At 40.3% G+C, this 24,705-nt stretch overlaps 1 protein-coding gene and 3 non-coding genes across 4 annotated transcripts; all 4 read left to right on the top strand.

The window, feature by feature from the left end:
- The first annotated feature begins 362 nt into the window (after window positions 1–362).
- Window positions 363–489, top strand: LOC137103532 (small nucleolar RNA SNORA8). Its single transcript, XR_010911532.1, has one exon. It is a non-coding gene; the product is annotated as a small nucleolar RNA SNORA8 (small nucleolar RNA).
- A 1,396-nt stretch (window positions 490–1,885) lies between these two features.
- On the top strand, window positions 1,886–2,011 carry LOC137103535 (small nucleolar RNA SNORA8). The gene has a single exon (XR_010911533.1). It is a non-coding gene; the product is annotated as a small nucleolar RNA SNORA8 (small nucleolar RNA).
- An 844-nt stretch (window positions 2,012–2,855) lies between these two features.
- LOC137103575 (small nucleolar RNA SNORA18) lies at window positions 2,856–2,989 on the top strand. Its single transcript, XR_010911542.1, has one exon. It is a non-coding gene; the product is annotated as a small nucleolar RNA SNORA18 (small nucleolar RNA).
- A 7,164-nt stretch (window positions 2,990–10,153) lies between these two features.
- txnipa (thioredoxin interacting protein a) lies at window positions 10,154–13,315 on the top strand. The gene is made up of 6 exons (XM_067509242.1): window positions 10,154–10,546; window positions 10,941–11,016; window positions 11,113–11,260; window positions 11,383–11,742; window positions 11,845–12,150; window positions 12,238–13,315. The coding sequence occupies exons 1-6, from the start codon at window positions 10,294–10,296 to the stop codon at window positions 12,283–12,285; spliced, it is 1,191 nt and encodes a 396-aa protein (XP_067365343.1). The 5' UTR covers window positions 10,154–10,293; the 3' UTR covers window positions 12,286–13,315.
- Window positions 13,316–24,705: the final 11,390 nt, after the last annotated feature.

The raw sequence follows: 24,705 nt of genomic DNA, 5'->3' as shown, positions 1-24,705 counted from the left end.
CAAGAATTGAGGAAAGACAAACTTGTTGCATATTTGGTATGTGGGGCTTCAGTGAGAGCTGGTTGAGAGCTAGTTGGCACCTCTTACAGTTTACTGCTTAAGATGATTGTATTTTAAACAAAACAGAAAAAACCGATAGCTACGGTCTGAGTTTCTTGATTTGTTTACCACGTAACTTGCCTGATCAGAACAAATGACTTGTAAAAACCTAGCTGATTTTGATGTTGGGCAAGTCCAAGCAAATGTCCATGCAGAGATGGCAGAGCATGTAAATAGGCTGATCACAATGGGCCCTGATAACTACAGCTTTGTTAGAACTCTGCAATATGTGATATGTGATTTCTGAATTTAATATTGATTTCAGCAGTGTATGGTATCTGCAGCCAGTTGGTTTCATCAGCTGGTTTGTTCAAAAGTCAGTGCAAGACTAAGTCAACATCTGGCATCGTTGGTCTCTATGCTGCCTGTGCTTGGAGTCCTGGTATAGTTGTTGAAACACACCTTTAAACGTATGTATTGTGTGTAGCCATACAACATTCTGCAGTCATATAACTTTTCAATTTAAAACAAAGAAGCAGTATGTGCGATTGACTAAATATTTATCTGTGGCTTACAGCTGCCTGATAAATTAAAGCATGTTTGAAGTTTTATTTTTCCTCCATTGTTAAGAGTGGCTCATAGCTTTACTCCTATTTTTTTACTCAACTTGAGCTCAAGACAAAACATTCTGTGCTATCCCTGAATGCCTCCAACAGACATACACACAGCTCCTTATCCACAGACAGAGGAAATTGATAGGTCTGTTGGCAACGAAAAGAGGTCATCAAGGAGCTCCTTTCAAAATGCAGCAGGCTCCTTGAAGTTGGTCTTCAGCAGCTATTACTGGTCTGCTACTTAGGCCTGCAGCCTGGCAAATCTTAAACATCCAAGGAAATGATTGTAACTTCAGAGAACTGTTCAAGTTTAAATGAGAGCAGATAGAACTAACCTTCATAATGGGATTTTACATTTTTCAGTGTTTAAAAAGAAAAGAATTGAGTTTAGTGTATTGTCTAGCCTTTTAACAGTTGTTTACCCCTTTTTAACTTGCTTTATAGATCTGTAGTTTAGTGTGTAAATGTAAATTAATGCTTTTGAACTTCCCTCTGACTTCCCTATATTAAAATAGATCTCTGCTTCTAACTTAAACTCCTCTAGATGACATCACCCAGAGGACTTTTTCATCATTAGTAGTTCAGGTGAGGTCATTTCGGGGAGCTCTGGAAATGCAAGTTGACCATAATTACATACTGTAGTGAGCAACAAGATGAAAGAATCTGAATTAAAGATTTGTCCAAGTGATGTCATCCGGAGGAATTTTTCAGCTAGATGTAGTTTTTTTTTTTTTTTTTTTTTTTTTAATGTAGGGAAATCAGAGGGAAGATTAATGGTATTTAGTGACATATTAGTTACATAGTAGTTATGCAAAATACAACCAAAATTGGCAAAGGCCTCCTTTCTAACAAGTCATTAATCTAAGATGACATCATGATAATTGATGTCCAATATATGAAAGCTACTTGATTGTAAATAAAGCTCACATCTTGGTCGTCAATCTCTGGCTAGCTTATTGTAGTTGGTCATGAGAAAATACTAAATCACATCCACATTAGATCCCAGGTATGAATGAGTTTGTGTATCACTTCTGGTCTTCTGTAAACAAATGGCTCATTCAGTGCTGTCCAACCTTCTCCAGGTTCATTCTACAGCAAAGAGCTTCCTGATCTCCGGCTTCAGCAGGGATACAACAGCAAAGGTAAGTGTCGAACTGACAGTACTGGTCTACCAGTGACAGCTGAGGTCTATCCAGACAGAGCTTTACCTGTGAATATGAGCCTCTGTTCACAGCACTGTATGGTATCTACAGCCAGTTGGCTCATCAGCTGGTTTGTTCAAAAGTCAGTGCTAGATTAAGTCAACATATGGCATCGTTGGTCTCCATGCTGCCTGTGTTTGGAGTCCTGGTATATTTGTTGAAACATGGTCAAGCCATGGTTTAAATGGGTTTGTTTCCAGTTGGTTTAAACAAAATTCTTAAGTGAAATATCCAAAGAAAATGTAGCTGGAGCAGGGCTTTTAAATGTTTGGTTTCCACCCACTGTCAGCTTTCTGTTTAGAATTGCAGCAGCTCTGGTCTGTCTCTATTATGCTGCTGGTGTAATTTCATGCAGCTAGATGAAGTTGGTTGTAGCTTAAAGCCAGGGGAAGTGCAGTCTAGCAACATGCTATTTGCATAATACCAAATGTTTATAATCCCTGGCCGGATGATCAAAAATTGCTAGCATTGCTCTGAAACTTCATTAATCTTCATTAATCACTCTTCTCTGCCTGGGCGGCTGTAGCTCGGTGGGTAAGGGGAGTCATCCACGCCCTATATGTCGAAGTGTCCCTGGGCAAGACATTGAACAAAAGCACCAACACCAGCTGTGCAGTGCCGGTCCAAGTTCTCCAAGCCCAGTAGAAATTGGGGAGGGTTGCATCAGGAAGGGCATCCGGCGTGAAAACTGTGCCAAATCAACATGCGGACAATGATCCGCTGTGGCGACCCTGAACTCACAGACTCGCAGGATAAGTCGAAAGGACAAAAAAATCACTCTTCTCTGCCTGGGAAAGGGTAAATTATCCAGGGTACTTGGATACACAACACCTCTTTTGAGGCAACCAGTAGTTGTAGCCATTCACTATCTGAAAACAATGAAATGTAATTTCTCCAGGTTTGTGCTGCAGCCAAGAGCCTCCTGATCTCCAGCTTCAGCAGGAATACCACAGCATTAAAGGTGAGCATTAAACTGACAGAAGTGGTCTACCCAGTGACAGCTGAGGTCTATCCCGACAGACTTTTACCTGTAGGGCCGTGTCGTTGGAAATGCCTCAGAGAGCAAATCTGTAGTTTCGCTTTACTCACGTGCTCTCTGCCATGAGCATGATGGGATATTACTGCAGAACATCTAACCCAGAGGAATGAGTTCCGCTGGCACAGTTCCTGTTATGTGTTGAATTTTATTTTAATATTTTTGACAAAATAGATTAACTGTAAAGTAGTTTTGATGAAATAATTAATAATTATAATTTTATTTTAGATTCCTGATTCCCCCTGGAGACATCTGCATGTCAGCCACCTTTCACTGTAAGTAGTATTTGTTGTTTCAGTGTTGTATAAATTTGGTCATATACCAAGGCTTTCAGGACTCTGTATTCCTGACTTGCTGTGGAGTTGACCAGAAAACAAAAACCATCCCAGTGGGCTTCTGCAGCAGTGTGCTGAGAAGATCTGCTTGGGAACATGTACTGTAAACTTGTTCTCAAATGACCAGACGACTAGTAGACTGCCTAATGAACCTCAGACAAGCAACAGCTGAATATTATGTCTGTTTTTCCAGAAGCAGCTGATTGCAGCAGACACCAATAAGCAGCTGAGAGGACAACCATGAGCTGACCTGTTCCTTTAGAATAACTTTTCTGGTGTCAGCAGCTGAATGCATCAGATTTGGCTTTATATACATTTTTTTTTCTTTACTCAATAAATAAAACTCCTCACTTGCTTTTTAGTCTTCATGTATGAAGAGGTGAGAACTAAATGTGTTGTGACCTGTAAAAAGATTAAAGATTGCTTTTACATTATCAATCTGTTTTCAATAGTGGAAAGTGCAAAAATGCAAAGTTAATACCCAAGTAAAAGACATACTTGTTTGAAGTACTCTACTCTAGGTACCCATAAAGTATAAATGGAAATCAATTAATTTTAAACACTTAAATTTAATGCCGTAGATGACATGAATGTACAAGTCTAGTCCATAATTGTTTCAGATGTGCTCTAAATGGGGTTTCATCAGAAATTGCAAGGTTTAGGTATTAAGTTTATTCAAGCAGAGAACTACATCAAAAGCCTAACTTTGGAGGATTTTGTTTGATAAATAATTTGGTAAATGGTCTGCACTTGTATAACTGTTTTGGACTCTAAGCACTTTTCACCCATTTGCTTTTTTTTTTTTCTGTTTCCTGACCCTTTGAGAATAACAAAGATGGAATACATCAGTGTAATAAAAACTCAAATGAAACTTAATTTCACATCTGTGTTCAATGTAATCTAGTTTTTATTTATTTTTTTTGTAGGATTCTATCAAATGATTCATGGTCAGCTAAAGGAGTAAACAAATTTCTCCTTTTTGGAGGAAAGGTGAAGTTTTAAATACAAATAACTTATGTCGAAGTACCTCAATTGTACTTCAATCCAGAACTTTAATACATTTACACTGATTATTTTTTGTCACATCTACTGGGTTTTTTGAAAGATTACATTTTAATTTCAGGATGGTTATTATTTTAGATTATTACAGTCAATCTGATTTCTTCAGTGGATCCAAGATTCCTGGGAAAGAAGACAAATCCATGCTACAAGTGCAGCAGCATGTGTTGTCCAGTAGGGAGCAGAATAATCCCACTAGAGCAATGATGGGTCCATGTGAGTTCAGTCTATAGTAGGTGGGTTTCCGCCACAGTAACGGCTCGGAACTGACCCGTAGCCTAAAGCTTCGTGGAGAATGTGGATGGTAAACGTTGGCTGCTCTGGTTTGCAGTGGTGAATGAAGTCAAAAATCAAAAATTGGTCTTAAGTACAAATACACAGATGAAAATGTATTCTGTGTTTATGAGTTTTATTTCTAAACTAGTTATGTTGTGATATCACGTAGTGACAGCCTAACTAAAAGCACTGGGATTTCAAGGATTGAACACTGATACATTTTTAAAAGGTGCCATGACCTGCCAAAGTGACAAGGCGTAAGGTACCTGCTGTAGTACTTTATGTACAAGGAGAGGTGACCAAGTCTAGGCCTGAAATAAAGCACTGTCATAAATGGATCAGATTTTATGTATAATTAGGGTGGTTTCATATTATGTCACAATAGAATTCTGTAGCAGTTGCAACCAGGAAGATTTTTATCTCTTCCAGGCTATTATTTATTATTTTTTTATGGTTATTTAGATTTACAAATGGTATATAAGTCAGGTGTTGGGCAAGAAACCGAACCCCCCAACAGCCCATCCCCAGCCGTGCAGTGCTGATTAATGATTAACTTAAAAACTTATATTAAAGCACAATTAATATGTTTTATTTTGGTACATATAGTATCACTGACAAAACAGTAATACTGTTGTTGTCACACAGCTCAGTGTCATCAAATTTAATAGACCAAGAGGAATACTGCATTAATGAGAATATCTACTACAGTACTTAAAAAATAATATTTGTTTGATCCCCTTATCAGTCTCTTAATTCTGTTTCTCATAGCACATTGTGGGTGTGTGCGTGCATAGAGCTCAGCCTCAACACCATCCATCTTACCCAGTATCATGGAGCCTGTCTAACATAGTTTTTATGCAACACCTTTATCAGAAACCGTAGAAAAAAATGTTAGTGCTACTTTGTAAATCCACTTTTTATTGGTCTGCCCAAATATAAACAGCATATTTGCGCTATTAAGACAAAACTAACTTGTTTTCACCAATTTAGTGTCACAGATTCTAATAATGATGCTATTAATCCTTGTAACTAGCTAGAATTGTGCTGGTAGCCAAGATTAATGTTTAATGATTAATGATTAATGCCATTTGTAATTGGTCACTTAAAGGTACCTGCTAATTTACCATTCATGCTAACAAAATCCGAACAGTCTTTTCTATTCTTTTTTGGGACATCTCAAATACAACACTTACCATAATAACGTTACCTCTTGTAAAAGACATCTAGGTTTTATTGTTATTAAGACATGTTAACGTTAGCATAAGTTGGCTAAATGTATGTCGCACATTTAAGCTAGCCACTGACTGTGCCCTGTTAGCCCCTTGTAATTTAGCATTTTCAGTTTCAATATTAGGTTAGTATAAAACACAGAGTTGGCTAAGATATAAAATGTACATTTTTGTCACTGGATGTTTTACACTGGCGACTTTACTTTGTACTACAAAACTTTCGTTAAAAATGTCTTTTGACAAAAGTGACAAAGTGACAAATGGTTTGCACTCATATAGGACTTTTCCACTTTATTAGTACTCAAAGAGCTTTGCACTGATTCTCATTCACCCATTCGCACTCCCAGTCTGACACACACACAGATGGGAACACTTCTTTTTCCATCTGTCACCACATCACTAAGAATAAAGCAGCTAGTTATCATCACCTGATAATACTGTTTATTTTCGGTTCACTGACAGGCACTGTTTGCTCAGTTAACAGCAGAGCTTGTAGTATGAGACACAGTAGTGGGCACAGTAACAGTATCCACCTTGAGTGAAGAAGCCAACTGTCAGCTTTTGACATTCACCTTTTGCTTGTGTCTTTCCTGTAATGGAGACAGGCATGGACACAAATTATAAGACAGATGTATTACAGGAGGTTCCCCAGGGTTTCTAGAAAGAAGCAAGACCCTCTGACTGACACGAGGCAGCTGCACTATTTGTAGTGTTGTTTTCAGGAACACAAAGGGTGACCCAGAACTCTTAAGACACCAGAAAGACACGTCTGTCGTTTTGATTTCGTGTTTCTTTGTGATAGTTTTGGGTCTTTTTGTAATAGTTTTGCATCTCTCTGTAGTTGTCCAACAAGTCACTTCACTCAAAGGATCTGGTTCAGGTATTTCCGGTATGGCAGTAATCTAATCATGAAACCAGGGGGGATTGATCCTCAAAGACTGAGGATTTGGGTGGAGTGTTCCTTTAAAGGTTTTAAAGGCGGGAAATGGTACAATGGCGTCTAAAAAATGGGTGAAGGTTCACTTAAGGGAACAAAGCGATTTCATTGGATAAGAAACAGCTTCTAGTTCGAGCCCCCAGCAACAGCAGTGCCCTGAGCAGGTCACATGACAGCACATCACATGACACCATGCACAAAGGATACAGTTGCGAAACAAAGGAGGAAATGTCCTAAATGTCACACATACATAGTTTGTATCATTAGCTCAATCATAGAAAATTATTATTGAGTTATTGATGTTTGTGGTCAGTCAGCCAGTCAGAGACAGCCAGGTCTTCTGAATTGAATCTTCCTCTGTAATGAATGAGCTTGCATGGTGCGTCCAGTTCTAGAGGCAACAGAAATTATGTAGATGTAACACTGTGACAACACAAACTTCACAGCCCTGAAATGAATACTATTAGACTATACTCTGCAAAATTTAGCTGCTCAAGAGTTTGGTGCCTCTTTTTTTGTATTTGTCTCTTCATAACGTGCCAAATGTGCCTGGACTGCAAGCAGGTCATTTTAGCACCTGGACTCAGTATGTGATTTAACATTGTGTTGCTGAAATCAGCAAAACCTTCCCTCAAAAAGAAGTCATCTTGATGGCAGCACATGCTGCTCCAAAACCTATAGAATTCATGGGGTATTGATTGAATTAACTGTTGCAATTATTGTAACATGCAAATTCCTGGAATGACTGATAAATGCCCCCTCCTCCCACACAGATGAAGGTTTTTGAACTGTGCAGATGTTACCTCTCCTTTTTAATACTGACAACACAGAGACCATAATTTCCACAAAGAATTACCGATTTTGACTCATCAAAAGAAAGACCGTTTTCAGGTGTGCCTGTGGCGCCCCAGTCGTTGGTATGATCGCTGGCTCCTCCGGTCACATGTCAAAGTGTCCTTGAGCAAGACACTGAACCTGGTGAGTGTTGGTCAGTTGCATACCAGCTTCCCAATCGATGTGTGGTTGTGAATGTGAATCGGTGAATGAGAAGCAGTGTAAAGCGCTTTAAATGCCAATAGGTAGAAAAGCACAGTATCAATGCAGACCATTTACTATTTTCCACTTCACCTCAGTTCATTTTAAATACGTTTCTGGATCCTTTTTTGTTTATATCTGCTTGTTTCTCTTCACAGTACAGTTTGAACTGATTTATTGTACTTTATTCATTCTCATTGGAAATGTTGTAGACATAGACAGTTGTTTACATAGTTTTTGAGTCTTGCTGTACTAGAGGTTTTGTCTTATTTACAGACACTTTGACATGCCCCTTTTTAACAGTTAACTTTATTAATTGTGACTTTTTTCACCACCACCCAAATTGTTTGAGATGTGTTGCTGGCATTAAATACAAAAGAGAAATTTTGCTAAATAAATACATTTAGCAAGTTTCAAAATTTGCTATGTGTCTTACACTGTTGACAATCAAAAGGTTTAGGTTTCAGATGATATACAAATTGTGTTCTCGTTATTTACATTTTACACGGTGTCCCAGCTTTTCCTGGAAATAGGGTTTGTAGCTATATACATTTGTTGTTGGAAGTGTTGTTGGAGCCTGGCGCAAATATCACCACCCAACTGCTGCCACTCTCTCTACAGTGTGTACAGCTTTTCTGTATCTGGCTGATTAAACATAATGAAGCTGATATAACAAAGCTGGATCCACTTCAAAGCTCCAAAACAAACTAACAGCTGATGTCAGCTAGTGGTGTTCTTCAGACACAATATCAGTGAAATAGGCACAAATCAGCAGCTGACATTGCAGTTAACCTGCAATTCAGACTCCTGCCTCAGCCAGTTGGGCATCCAGCTTTGACGTATGAGAGGTGCAATGGATGTACAGAGCAAAGAGGGTGGTCTGTCAGTGTTTGCCCACACAGTGTCAGCAGCCCACACTCACTTCCCATATAATACTAGGCCTTTTTTCAGCTGCTTTTTCAAGGATCAGAAATGTCAAGCTCAATTTTGAAGTCAACATAAAAAAAAAATCAGTTAAAGACAGACCTCTTCCCCAACTTCCTATAAAAAAAAACTTCTCTGTTTGGCACTAATGTCTTATGAAACAGAGGAAACTGCTAATACTTTAACATTTCCACACCTTCCCTCTGCCTATGCTTGTTATGCACCTCACTTGTAAGCAACTTGCATTTTGAAAATTCTGTGATTCAGACAAATCTTTGAAATTATATAGTACTATTACTATTCCAGGTCAGGAATAAACAGTCAAACTCCAAGACCTCTACTTACATGACCTGTATTAAAAGGTATGTCTGCATTGCTGTATACTGTACATGCACAAAACCAGGAGTTGGTAAGCAACATTTGCACATATTAAATTATCTGTGATGTGTTTAAGCCCTTCACTGAGGCACCATCTTGGAGGTAGGTGTGGGAGTTCATAGTCTGAAATATTGTTTTGTTAGGGCTAAGTCCAGTCTTATGTGGTAACATCATAAACCTATCCCTATAAAAGCTTAAAAATAGCACCCAAGTTTTAGGGTGACCATGGTTAGGTGCTAACCATAAACCATTTTAAAGTCCTAGTTTACTTTCAGGCAAGGAACCTTCCCAATGTCTCTCCCCTCATTTCTTTTTTGTCAACTTAGTATTTTATATTTACAATGAAAAATGTAACTACATTTCATATGGTAGCCAAGATCCACGTGCACACTTCTTTTTATTCAGTAGCAGACACGTTTTATGTGTGCTTTATTAAAGAACAAAAGCAACATTACACCGTACAATCTGCTTAATAAAAATACATCAGAATCTGAGTTTACCACTGCCAATGATAGATGCACATCTGAAGGGAGACATAGAAACACTTTGAGTGAACATACAGCGTAACAAATAAGAATAAAACTAAATGAGGAAACAGAGACATGCATGCAACATGCAACCTAAAGGAATGCATTTTGCTGACAGTGCTTATTTTAAGAGCTGGAGTGTGGCCCAGGGTTTGTTCAAAACATTCTGTATGTTCTACACATTATTTACGTAACTATTTACATTATATATTGATTCCCAAAACGCGGGAGTAACAAATGCCTGGACGGCATATATATCCCTGTAGCAGAGGAGTGTGTGTGAGAACGCAGGAGAGGAACGCTCATATCCAGCCTCGTTTTGTTTCTGTTTACTACTAATGTACCGTACTGCCTGCCTGCAACTTCCTGTATTCACATCTCCTCAGCACGTCCCACTTTTTCCCAGGCACGCGGTGTTCACGCGTCGCTTTCTGCCGCTGATTGGCTGGAGCCGACACAAACAAAGCTTCTCAACCAATAGGAGTGGTGTGCACGCGCTGAGCCATGCTGTCCATTCTAGGTGCTCGTGTCCAGCTGACGCTCGTCATATAAAGCCAGCACCCTGGCTTTGTTTACAGCAGAGAGAAGCGGTTGCTGTCGTTTCATAACGTTGCCGTTTGATTCTCAGTGTTTCATCTTACACGCTTCAGCACGATTCGCATCGGTGCTTATCTTTGTGTTGGATATTTGCAATAAGCAATCATGGTGGCAATGAAGAAAGTTAAACTCTTCCAAATTGTCTTCACGGACCCAAGCAAGTCGTTTTACTGCGGAGGGGACAAGGTGTGTGGTCGGGTAGAAGTGGAGGTGAACGAAGTGACACGTGTGTCCGCTGTGAAGGCTCTAGCTCTGGGCTGCGCCAAGGTGGAGTACGCTAAGGGCAAGCAACGATGCCGACAGGAGGCCGAGTACCTCCGGCACGAAGAGGTGTTGCGTCTGGACGATCAGCCGACAGGTATTATACATGTAGATAATTAACACTATCATTTGTTTAGACACTGTTAGTTCAAGTAGCATACAACAGGGCAGTGTTACATTTCTGTGTTTCTTGATTGAATTGCTAAAGCTACAGAATGGCATTTCCAGTGGTGTTTAGCCTCTGCCTTGTTTTGACTAATTCATGTGGATAGTGTCAATAACTGGCGCATGGCAGGTTGCCAGTGTGTTCATTTTTATCATGGGGCTCCCCTGGTTTTACTCTGATAGAACAGACTAGACTAGATTATTCCACTGTTTCTCGTGTTGAACCAAACAACTGTCATTTGTTCATTACGCAAATTAAGCGAACCATTAGGGTTCAAATTATAAATACAGACACTTAATTCAGACATCAATTTTTCTCTTTTCAGATGCTGATGGGTCAGTTGTCTTGAGGCCTGGCAACAAATATGAGTACATCTTTGCATTTGAGCTTCCTCAGCAGGGGTAAGGCAGCATTTTTCATTTATGCATTGCATGTAATAATATCATTATTCGAGTATGAATAATTGTGGTTTAAACTTTCTTCACTTGTTCTCACAGGCAGTTGGTGTCATCGTACAAGGGGAAATTTGGCTACGTCCATTACTATGTGAAGGCTGTGATGGAGAGGCCACAGCAGCCCAACCTTGAGTGCAAGAAATCCTTTGAGGTGGAGGAGCCTCTGGATGTGAACACACCAGACTTGCTGGTAACTACCAATAGCTTTACATATATGGTTATTTTTCAACTTCTCGTGTCACACTGCCCAAATATCTTTTTTACATAAAGGGTGTAAGTGAGTTGAGTCTTACAATTTCTGTTTTTCATCAGTCTCCCACAGGTGGCATGAAGGAAAAGAAAGTGACCTGCATGTTCATTCCTGATGGCCAAGTGTCCCTGAATGCAAAGATTGATCGCCGTGGTTTCTGTGAAGGGGAGGACATCTGCATCAATGCAAAGTTTGAGAACACCTGCTCCCGCATTGTGGTGCCCAAGGCTGCCATCATTGCCAAACATATTTACCAGGCCAACGGCCGCACCAAGGTTTTTCGTCAGAAGCTGTCCTCTGTGCGTGGAAACCATATAATTTCTGGCATGTGTGATGCCTGGCAGGGAAAGACGATCAGGGTGCCAAAGATCAAGCCCTCCATGCTGGGCTCCAACATCATCCGCGTGGAGTATGCTCTGATGGTGAGCTTGCAGGTTTTTGCATGTAGCCAGAGCTTTTTGCTTATATTCTTTTTGTTAATTGAACATGAGTATTAATGAATGTATTTATGACCCTTTTGCCAGATTTACATCCACATCCCTGGTAGTGAGAAACTGATCCTGGAGCTGCCTCTTGTCATTGGGACTGCTGGTCTGGGCAGCCGCACCAACAGTGTAAGCAGCCAGGAGGGCTCTGTCAGTAATGCCTCCCAGAGCTGGGTGTCCCTCAGGATGCCTTCCGACCCTCCCAGCTGCTGTGACATCAGCCGCAACTTCAGCCTTGACCAGCCCCTCACGCCACTCCTGGATGACTTTGATGGTGATGACAGCCCCATCTTTATGAATACATCAGCATTCCCGTTCCCCCCATCACCTCCAGCATACTCTGAGGTGGGCTTCTGAAAAAATGTATACTTTATCAAGCTAATAACTATGTGCCTGCTTTGACAATCTAATAAGTGTGTGTCTCCCCCCCAGGTGGAGGAAGATTACCATGCCAACCCTCACATGCTGCCAGTCTGCTGAAGTCCAGCAGGGATTTGAGAACTGTGGTCCAGCTCTCACTGACCAATCCTTTAAGGCACTTGAAAAAGAGCAAAAGGTCCAAACTCCAAGAAATGTGTTAGATGGAGAAGTAAAGCTAAGGCTGTGGAGGTGGACAGAAAGACTGCACGCCCATTCTGTCAGCTGTCTTCACTGTGCTTCATCACCTATGCTGATTCTCAGTCTTCCTCCTTGTGCCCTTCGTGTTGTGGACACAAAGTTGAGCCAAAGAGGCAGTGGCATTTCTAAATAAGATGTCCCTTTCAGAAAGTAAAACTGTCAGGGTCTCACTCACCACAGTTTGTTGTTGGGGCCATGCATGTTTTGAGCCAGCCGCAGCTTGTGACATCTTCTTGTATTCTTTGTCATTCCAGTCATACCCTGTTTTTAGGGGTTTCACAAGACAACCGTCCTTCAAGTCCAGTCAGTTTTTTTTATGGGGAATTTCTCAGAAATATTGTTGCCTTTTGAGGATTACAGTGTGTAGAATAGTCTTCCTAAGATGCAGTTTCAATCTCATGCAGCAAACCTATTTACTTATGTACCAGTGTTTGTTTAAAATCTTGTATTTTATTGCACTTTTGGATTTGATGCATTTTGGTCTTCCACTGCCTACACGACTTTCTGTTTTGTTTGAAAAATATGATTGTGGAGAGTGACTTATCTTCCTAAACACTCACTAAAAAATGTCCCTGTGAGTTTGAGTTACACTTGACTTGGTGATTTGCTATGAATTCTTGACACTAGTTCTGCCAAATACAATTTGTGATATATTATAACAGCAATATCATGGATTTCGCCTTATGTGAGGATAATCATTTTATCTGTTCTAGACAACATTTCCCTATGAGATTTCCACTGTGTTTTTTACAACTTCAGTTATTTCAGGGCTTTAAAAAATTGCTGTTTAAGACTGATTTATGAGAAATTGTTTGCAATGCATCCTTGATACTTATTACAAGTATTTTTGTATGAAACCCTATGGGTTGTTTTATTAAAGAAATGCAAAATATTCGGTGGGTCTCTTTCTCCTTTTCTAATGGTTTCATAAATCCTTTGAGGTGGAGGAGGAGGATTTCAGACTTGTTTATAAAATGCAGGAGTATGTACTGACTAAGCGGGGGGACAGATGTCCTCTAGAAGTTGTAAAATGTGTTAGAAGCTGGACCTTCATACAGATTAGCTATAATAATAAGGTAGTGTCGTTGGGATGCTGATACGATGCAAATATTCTGAAAGAACTAATGTAAGGGGAAAAATTTATAACATTTGTATCAAGTTTAAAAGTGTTTAACACACCGATCTTTGTCAGCAGCCAGTTTGCAGTGTATGGGAAAACCATTATCCAAGGGCCCCATCTCACTGTAAGAAACAGGTCACCATAGCAATTTCACAGAACACTGGATTAAATGTTTTGGTCAATAGTTGAAACCACTATTTGCAGAATATTAGTAACATGCAGATCTGGAAACATCAATGAAGATTAAATAATTGGGCTGCTGTCTCAGAGGTTCAACCATGAGGAGATCTAGGGAAATATCCAGAACATATTGGGTGGATGTGGCATGTCATGTGTCCTGGGGATGTACTGGATATTCCCCTGGCTCTCCCATGGCTGGACCTCTCAGACAGGAGGAACTGGAGAGTCCTACTTTAAGTTGCCTGGAGCAAGGGAAGAAATAGAAATGAAGAGCAGTGGCGCCTTGTTGGAAAGTCTCAACATGTCAGTTGACTGAGGTCTTCTGGTCTTCCTCATCTGTATGGGTTTCACCTGATGATGCTCTGCTTTCCTCCCACATTCCAAAGACATGCAGGGCAATTAGTGATTAACTCACCATCTCTAATCAGGGTGTGGGACAATACCTCAGTGTTACATATTAACCACATTTAACTGTGTATTGATAACTGTGTTTACATTTGGCCCATTCACGGTCTGGGTATCTCTAACTCAGAGGTTAGTTCAGCAGGCCAGTGAAACCATTGAGCTGCCACAGGATGGAGAACCCCAGAGTCTTCATGTCCTGACCATTTAACAATCCTATGAATTAACAACAAAAAACACTGACCAGCAGTTACAAGACCCTTCATTTTGAACATGCCCCAACCATGCTGACCGCTCTCATTCTTCCATTGGGTGATTACTTCACCTCACAGGAGCAGTAGGACTGAACCATTTGTTGACAATTTGCACACAGTTGAATATTTAGTGACTGAAAAACCACATCAGTCTCCGTGCTGTGTAGTGTGAAGCCACAGGCCTGTCCATGACTTTTTCTTTCTCTCAAAGTATGTTCTCTGCTCCAGGTTGTTGATGTCTTGGCAACTGCTGAGAGCACCAGATAAGGAAGCTACATATCAGTTATCCACTCTGTAATGGGGGGTTCTGCTCTGGCCTGTATCTTCAACTTTAAAGGGTTTGTTTGGCTGGTGCTTCACAGCAATCAAGTCACAGCGTTAGTATGGATTATAATAAAGTTTGAGGGAAAATAATGTGATGTTTAACATATACATCTTTACTCGCAAAAAATCCCATATGCAGAGGAACTCAGCATTTAATGTCTGTTACATCATTTTACAGTCCAAAATGGAGTTTCATACTTTCTCAAAGACAGAAACATGTATCATGTAAATTGCCTCAGCACAGTCTCCACTCATGGCACCTTTTCACGTGAGGCAGCTGCAGTCCACACTACAGGCTGAGTAACTGCAGAATTACACAAATCTCCACTATGACCTCTGTCCATATTTTTGCTCCTTCTCGCTTGATTCCCCACATTCTTGCATGTTGTTCATAAAGTCTCGCTATTCAACAAAGTGTAAGCAATGCTTCTGATATCAAAATAAAAGATTTGTTTTCCACTGGTGGTTTCTTGGTACTTTTAAAGTCCAGGAACCTACCATGGGTTATACATCCTTGAGTGAATTGTGATTTGCATTTTCACAGCAAGGCCCATAGGTTGTTTGCTATTTACGTTAATACACTGTATCATTATACTGTGCACTTCATGCACAGACATCTTAAATCTGCTCTATCCTGTTCTTTGCAAACAAGCAAAGCAGAACAACTCCTGTGTGCAGCAGGTTTAGGGGGATTGGAAATCCAGCCCAGAACTAAATTTAGGCTGTGGTCCCTCGAGTGGAAATGCAGTCAGAGGAGTTAAGCTCCTGGTCCCTGGGGAAAACTGGACACCATGACTCCATATGAAACCATGGCTGATCATGTTTTCAGTCACATAGAGGAAATTAGCCATATGCTAATGCTAAAGCTAAAGCCCTTGATATAGGAGAATGGATGTGTAGAAGAAGTTAAGAGAAACAGTAGAGTAAAGATACAGAAGCCACTCTTTGGTTGTGTCTTTTTAAACAAGATGAACTGGGTACTTGACATGTTACCAGAACTGACAGAAATGATCAAAGACTGTAACCATGACGACCCTGACTTAGATCATCCAGCAAATTTGTCCCCACGTTTTCTGTTACTTTTTTCTGTCAAAGTGTTCAATGAATGTTTAAAAAAAGTAACAGAAAACTTGGGGACAAATTTGCTGAATGAAGTCAGGGTCGTCATGGTTACAGTCTTTTGATCATTTCTGTCAGTTCTGGTAACATGTCAAGTACCCACCACCCAGTTCATCTTATTTTTTACCTTTGTGGAAATAGTTTAAAACACTTTTCATCTGCTGGTCTGGACTCTGCTCAGTTAGTGGCTCCAGAGATCTCAGCAGTTAAACAAGAAGTAAAAGCAGTACACAGCTTATAGTACAGACTGTGTTCTTTTTTCTCTGTGTTATGTACATACATTAATAACAGAGCACGGATACAGCTCATACTATTTCTGACTCATTACTGGGTATTGTTTCTAGTTGCTCAATGTGTGGGCAACAACATATTACCATATCACTTTACCAGCATGTTACATGCCTTGTTCTGCTCCATCTCGGCCTGTGATTGGCTGAGGCAGCGTAGCAGTCATATTCTCTTTGGCTGAAACAGTTGTTCACGAGGGTTAGCATTTGTGAACTGCATGGCCTCTCAAACTCACTTACCCACCCACACATCATAACTGGTTTCATCCAACCCTGTATTTCCTAATTCTCTTTCTGTTCCCTCAGCGGAGTCTGTGATTCACCACAGGAAGTTTCTTGGGCTGACAGAGCAAGTCTGGTCTTGAACCCAAGATTAGTTATGATAACAGCATACTTTTGACAAATACACACAAATTACAGTTAATTGAACATGAGTGGACCAGAGGAGTGATATCTTTAAATTACCATGGAAGAGCTTTACTACTGCTACCAAAAACCTTTATCTTATTAGCATCCTTCCCAGCATATACCCATAGGGTGATCTGATTATAAAGAGGCTACAATATGCAAAATTTCACATTTATATTTTTTCTGGGGCGCTACCAAAATAGTTTAGGACGATTTACTACTGTTCCAAAAACAGTTTAATTTTCTCATAATGGACATTATTTGATAAATTTTTAGCACAATGTGAAACAGTCCCTTTTAGCTCCCGGCTCTTGAGGACCTCCCTCGTACCCAGAGCCCACTGTGGTCTGAATGGTCAGTGGACCGAGCAGAGCGGTGGCTGTGGGTTAAATATCAAAGCAGGTGGGCATCACTGTCTTTTTTGTGGGTGTGAGCCTGTGCATTGTCAAACTGGAAAACAGAGACATGAGACTGATTTTTTGTAGGTGTTTACTACATAAATTCTGCTCACATTTTGGAACTTTGGTGTTGTTTCATATAGACACAAATAGTCACTACAGTTGTCACAACTAAAAAAGCTACAAAAAGCAGAATATGGCCTATTTAAGAGGCAACTTAAATCCCACTCAATTGTTGACAACACTACACTTCCCTTGTTGAATTACAAACCTCCACTTTTTCCACTGAAGTCATGTGCCCAGTGTAAGGTGAACATGTCATTACTCATCCTGACTCATTTACAAATGATTAATTATAATGAGGATAATCAGTTCTTGCTCATCTACATAACATCATGTGTGTCCTTTAAGACACTGAGAAGCTGCTCAATTTCTAGCCTACAAACCAAAGATTTTCAACTATATCACCCACTAGGATTAAAACAATGCATTTAAACAGCATTTTTTTTTAAATGAATTGTGTCTGAAGCACTTTTCAGAAAGTAACTGTCAAGCCAGGTCAAGTCAGTTTCATTTATGTAGGGCAGGTGCTACACATTTGCAGTTCTGGAACTCTTGAATCATATTAGGGAAACATTTAAGGGACATAAAACAGAGGATTAGACAGGTGCAGAGGTTCAGCAGGACAACATGAACTTTACTACACACAACTAACTACTGTCAGCCTGGAGTCACACAGAAACAGAAGGCAATAAATAAATACATTTAAAAAAACAAATGAAGAAATATGTACTGAGAAAACAGAAGTGGGGAACATGAAATAAGATCATTGTGTTCTCAGTCTCATCCTCTCTTCTCAGAAGTTAGACCGTTTTTTTTCCCCCCCACTTCTCTCTCTCTCTGCTGCTTAAACCATCCAAATCAACAAAGTCCCCTCTTCATGATACTGTCTCCTGGAAACCCCACAGGGCCCTGATTGGCTGAAGCCTGCTGCCACATGCTCCGTGATTGGCTGAAGTCCTTGCTCATGCATCGAGCATGCAGTCAGGGCATGGCAGCTCCACCCTCTGGGGGTGTTGTGGAGTTGTGGAGTTTTCTGCTCACTGCAGCTGATGCTGCTTTCACTTTTGCTATTTTTGCATTTTTGCTCGTGTCCCACTGAAGAATGAAACAGTTTTCCTGGTTTAGGGTCAAAGTCTAGCTGCCACATTCTGTTTTAGTAGGAACCTGTTGCATATAATACCTGTTATATTCCACTTTTAGGGACATAAAAGCCTGTCAAAAATTTCTTTAAGTTTGAAAGTTAAACCTGATTGGAAATGTGATATTTTGCAGCTTGATTATGAAAATGTTGTAGGGAAAGTGTTTCATTAAATGGTTTTATTGGGGAGCGTTTCTTTTTGTGGTTAGAGGGTCTAAGGCCTGAAAGTGTCTCTGTAGTACTCATTGTAAAGTGAATGTTATGTGGAAACCTGTGGCTGAGGCTCTTAAATGAGGTCTTTAAGTCCATTCTCAGGAGAGCTGCCACATTTTGGAACTTTGGTGTTGTTTAATATGGACACCCATCATAACTACAGTTATCACAAGTTTTTTGGCTTTTGGGAGTCATTTTGAAAGCATTCTAAAAAGCTGTGCAGTTCCAGTTGAGCTGCTGGTGACAGGTAGAAATCTCAACAACAAAACCAACAGAACAAAACAAACTGCCAGTTTGTCTTGAGAATCAACACAGAGTGGTTGTGTGTGATCATCAGGGTTGTTATGCGTGGCCCGAGGGCAGATCCTTTTCTTGTCAAAAACATCAACACTCTGGTACTGGAAGAGCAGACTTAGCATGCTCAGACTGAATAACATCCATCAGCTTGATACTGGGTTTCCAGCTCCGAGACAAGCACCAACAGCCATGCTGCTGCTCCACCACAACATACAGCTTCTTCCCTTGGAAACACAACTTTCTTCAACTCCTCCACCCGTGCACACACAGCTGCTACACCTGCACATGTTGTTTTATTCAGCCTCTTCCCCTGTACACACAGCTTCTGTCCACCCTCACATACACACACAAATAGCCAAAACAGCAAAAGTGTAATGTCTATGGTGGTTGTATTGTTTTGCAAACAGACAAACAAATGCTATGAGGTGATACACACACACACACACACACATGCACGCAAACACACACACATGCAGAAGTGACTCGGACATGAACCAAGCTGCAGCTGAACTATGGAGAGGACATCTAAACTAACTGAGGGAGTGTGGAATGTCTCTGCTGCACCTCCAGCAAACCAACAGCAAAACAGGTGTTGCCATGAGAACGTTAGGACCTCCACATGACCCCGACCTCCCTGCTCCTCCCTGCTCCTCCCTGCTTACAGCCACATGCTACATGTGAAAAATCTAAGCACTGCTTATTTTCTGTTCTGGAAAAGGGAGGTTGCCTGCTCTTATAACAGTAGGGCTGTCATTCAGGAACTGTGATTTGATGGCGTCTGTGTCCCAACTGGGAAGCCAGAACTGAACTGTTGTAATACTTGGTCATAGCTTCTTTTTACTCCTTTTCATACCACACTGTGAGCACAAAGCCACCTGGTGACCTAATCCTCCTTTTCATTAGAGACATGAAGCTGTTTTCCTTTCAAACTGATCTCCTCATGGATGAAAACCAACACTGGATGCACTGTGGTTTTACAGGACGTGCTACAGTGGAATGAAGACATTTAATATCACGTATTAAAAATGCTTATTGTTGACCTTGGCAGCAGCTGACCACGTTTGGTATTAACTGTTTACCTCAAGTCCTATAGTTGGAGATGTGGTGGATCTTGTTATGAGATGTTTTTTTAAAAAACAATCTTTATGAAAGTTTAAATTAACTTACCCAAGCCACATCAGATTGTGCTGATCTGTTATTGACTGAGGCAGGTTGGAATGAAACAGTTAGTTTGAACTTTTTTTTTCATTGATCTGATGTCCTTCCCAGGTTTAATAAAAGTTACAAAAAGCAGGGCTGAGCAAGCTGGCTGTAAACACAGATGAGCCATGTGATAGATGGCCTCCTTCCCTACAGAGCCAGCCATGTTTTATTCTCACACAGAGATAACAGTGCTTGTGTACAACTTTATCTGAAGCTCCAGATGTTGTCGTGATCCACAGTTCAGCTTTGTTGTGACGGGACATTCAGTTGGTCTTACTTGAATAGATTAGTTTTATAGCTTTGGGATAAGATAACATCTCTGCAGGCCAGCGATCAACTTGCCTTCTCTCATACTATTCCCTGCTTCAAGCTGGAAAAGCCCCCAGATGACATCACCTGCAGGAGTTTTTCACTTCAGCTGATGTCATCAGTGTGCTCATGTTGGCTGAATGGACAGGAAAGACCCACAGCTTTTGGCTTGTCCCTTCACGGGGTCGCCACAGCAGAACGTGTTCCGCACATTGATTTGGCCTGAATTGTTACACTGGATGCCCTTCCTGCTGCAACCCTCCCATTTTTTTTTATCCGGACTGAAGACCAGCACCAACGTGGCCCTTTATGGATGGGTGGGGCAACACCTGGTGGGGTGTGATTCCAGCCATACTATACCACTGAGCCACTAGGCCCCTAAAAGCTGAAATGAATCACTGTCATTATAAATAATATTGTAACAATCAGTAAAATGTAACTATTAGAAATAAATCAAAGAAGACTGGTGTACATTCTTAAAATAGAGTGGAACATTTGGTAAATTAAAATTAAAAGTTGTGTTTAAATGTTTAGTGTACCAAAGAGGTAACATATGTATTTTCAACTTCAAAATGAACACTGAACATGCATTTTCCAAATGTTCCACTCTATTTAAAAAATGGACCCCAGTCTTCTTTGATTTCTTTCTATAAGTTACATATTACTTGTTGTTACAATATACCTACAGTTTGCTATCGATACTTAACCTGTGATGGTGGTTTATTAGCCTCTTTTGGAACCTGTTATACTGTCACTGCTTATATTCCTGATATCTCAGACTTTATAACTTGTGAGTTTTTTCTTATTTATCTTATGGGCGTGTGTGTGTGGGGGAGTGTGTGTGTGGAGTGAATGGGTCATCAGTTTGGCGTGAGTGCTTGAAAAAGAAACTAATAAAGGAAAACCTAACTGTGAATGCCTAAATGCACAAGCTCCCACTGAAACCCCCTCTGTCACCCTGGATCAGTGCCCTTGATTTGGCTGTAGCCAACCACGATTTGTCGCTCGGTGCTGTTTGGATTATTCCACTGCTCCATGAACAAGTATGTAAACAGCCAGTGCTGTGTGAAAAGGAGGCCGCCCCGTCCTTCTCTCATGCTGCAGAGTGTCAGAGAGCCTGACCGCTGACAGGAGGTGGTGGGGTTGGGGCTTTCTGTCTGAGCACTCCTGCAGGCTTGGACCTGTGACGAGGACTCATGCAGACTTGATTTTAAAGGAAAAGGTCAACATTCTGTGGAGGGTCAAGCAGTTAACGTGGCTGGGTCAAAGAATACAGATGTGTAGAGGGTTTCAGAAGGAACCACATGCTAGACCACAGTGAACTGCTACTGCAACACACAAGTACTGCACTTAATTACAGTTTGAAGGACTTTGGAGTATTTGCATTTTATTTTCCCTCCCTCATTGCAGTTCAGAAGGAACTACTTTTACTCTACTTCATTTATTTGACAGATTTAGTTACTTTGTAAGTGCAGGAAATACACATGTATTGATATAAGGCTTTCTTATCACCTAGCAGCACAGACAATGTTTTGCAGTTTGAAGCTCTAAAATTAGTTGAAATATATTTCTTCTTTTGAAAAGTGAATGAACACAATTTAATGTAAATTGTTTTGCAGTACATAGTCTGATGGGGTTATTGGTGTTTTTTTCTCCTTGAATCTGTAGATGAAATCAACTTAACAAGGCCTGAAGATTGATTTGATTTCTGCAGGAACCTTATTTATGAGACACTTTTGGAGCAAATCTGGACTAGATTTATACCTTCATGTTATCAACAGCATCAAGTCCAATAGTAGTTAAAATATCACTAACTCAGTTGTATCGATGCTCAGAGAAATCTCATTCTTACTGCAGTAATGCAAAAAATATGGATGTACAAGTACTGCACTTAAGTACAGTTTGAAGTCACGCATACTTGAGTATTAAGTTATACATGTACTGCTTCAACCTAATATTTCCCATGAACAAGTCCTAAGTGTCACACACCCACAGGTTGGAGAGCTCGGAATTCCTGAAAGCTTTAAAGTGTGAGAACTATTACAGAGTACACACAGGTTTAATGTGTAAATATGTCAAATATAAAATATGCTGTAAGGTATGTTGTAACATATGAACAAAATAAAAAAACTATGGTGCAAACAGAAGAAGAGACAGGGTCAGCAGAAACAATGAAGTTGGTACATTTCCTATTAGGAAAGTTGTGTTTTCTGAAATGCTTCTTGAAGGTCACATTTTTATTTCACAGCCGCTCCAACTTCTGCAACATTTGAACCTCCCAGACGGTGAACTCCTGCAGTCTCTGCTCATTAGCAGCAGAAATGCACATCATTTGATTGCCCACATTGTTTTGTGTGCATCTCTCTGAAACCTGAGATGCATTTTCCAGCTGCTGCATACACGTCCTTGAAGCAGAGCTATGGGTAAACAATCAAAGAACTCTGTGTTCCACAAGTTCGCACACACCCACCCAACGTCACATCTTGTACTGTAGTAACACACGTCTCAGACATGCTGTTTACAGGCACACTACTGGTAACCCAAGCATCAACACTGCGTTGTGTAATGGGCTTTTTCTGTTCCACATGCAGAGACAGGGGTGCAGCTGTTTGTGTCTCTGCATGTCCTGATGACTTCAATAATCACTGCACCTCGACACGAAGAAAGAAATCCATCCATGGCAAGGAAATGCAAAACAAACAGGGAGGATGATTTCCAACCTGGAAATCCTGAAAGCATCTTTAAAACTGTAATCTGTGTTGTTTGGAACAAGCTTTTCTAAGCCAGCAGGGAAATAAAAAACACAAGGAAGTGAAACTGTTAAAGGAACACTCTGATCTTTTCAAAAGCACAACCACTTCCTGTGTGACTCATTCAGATGAGACCATATGGATGTATGTGTTCTGATAGCTTCTGAGAGTGGTCACAGCTATAATCACATGACCCCAGAAAGACTTCTATATGTACACACACACCAAAGAGCTGTTATTGCAGTAAAGGGGAGCCAATTTTGATAAATAGAAAAAACAGTTGAGCAACAGATAGAACAATCATAAAGTTGTCTATAAGGATGGAATAAGGAATAAGAGCACTGGGAAAGTCCATTTAAGCAAAAATATGATTGTGTAACATTGTTCAGTTCCTCTGCAGTGTAAAATAGGAAGAATAAACAATGGAACCAGGCCACTAAATTAGTTGTGTAGGAGCAGTGAGCTCCATTCCATATTTGTGTTCATAAGATGAGTTTCTTTTCCATTTAAGGGCATTAATATGAAACAAATTAGATGATGATAACAACGATGAAACAGACGTACAATGATCACAGATCAACTAACACTCTATTAACATGACTCTAAAAGACATGTCCTCTTGCATTCAGGCAATCCTGGTTTCATTGGAGGGTTTGGTCTTAAACATACATGGATAGATGGATGGATGGATGGATTACTTAACCAGCCTACCAGGCACTTGGACAGAGTGTTTGTGTGTGTGTATGTGTGTGTGTGTGTGTGTGTGTGTGTGTGTGTGTGTGTGTGTGTGTGTGTGTGTGTGTGTGTGTGTGTGAGAGGGGGTGGGTAGTGAAAAGTGATATTACTTTTTGGAATGTTTGGAATGTTTGGGACGTCACAGAGCTCAGTAAAAGTTCAAAATGACCACAGGGAGACACAGAAATGAGGAGTAAAGACCAACAAGAGACAACATTTTCAAAAACATTTTAAAAAGAGATCATATCAGGTCATCTCACAAAAAGACAAAAAAGACAATAACAGTAAAGTAAAAATCATGATGTTGTTTGGAAATTAAATCGTCATAATGCAACACTGTGCTTGATGTCTTTTTTCATTGTCACTTTGAAAACTACAAGTTCTAATAAAAACATTTACATTTAATATATTCTTTTGCATCTTAGCAGATTCTACTGTGGTTTATTTGCGCCTTCAGCCAACAGATCGAAACTCAACACAGCTTATTCCTTCTGTAATCAGACTCCTGGAAATAAAGCTAAAGCTGCTTTATCCTGCCACCTAGTGGTTGAAAAAGGACGCACATTCAGATGTGATCTGTGGACTTCAAAAAGTTTGTTTACTCAGACTTGATTTGGGTTTAACTCAGGTGCTGAATCACATTTTAAGCACAGAAAACAAATTATAAACACCAAAACTGTACATATGTACAATGTTATTCACATCTAAAGTGTTTGCAGTGATTTGACATAGCTAGTCGACTCTCAAGAATCCAGGCATTTGGTTCCTAATCCTGAAAAAAACAAGTGAGGCAGTTACAGTCTTTTGGATCTTTCTGTCCCCATTTCTAGCTATGCGTCACTTTAAGTGATTTTATGTGTATATTGAGCCACTGTGTCTCTGTGTCATTTTATGCATAGTTTAGTCGCCACGTGTCTTGCTCTGGTCCCTGAATTTTAAACAAAAAACATAAAATGGCTTTGGGCCCAGGGTCCTTTGGATTCTTCCGGCACCTGGGCTGGTAAACCATTCATGCCATCCAGTAACAAACCAGTGTGAAATTTGATTACAGAAAGGTTAATGAACTCACACTTGGAAGCAAA

Source organism: Channa argus, chromosome 1 (genome assembly GCF_033026475.1).
Source record: "Channa argus isolate prfri chromosome 1, Channa argus male v1.0, whole genome shotgun sequence".
Classification (NCBI taxonomy): domain Eukaryota; kingdom Metazoa; phylum Chordata; class Actinopteri; order Anabantiformes; family Channidae; genus Channa; species Channa argus.
Note: the sequence above shows the minus strand (reverse complement) of the source record. Positions and strands in the feature narration are given on the sequence as shown.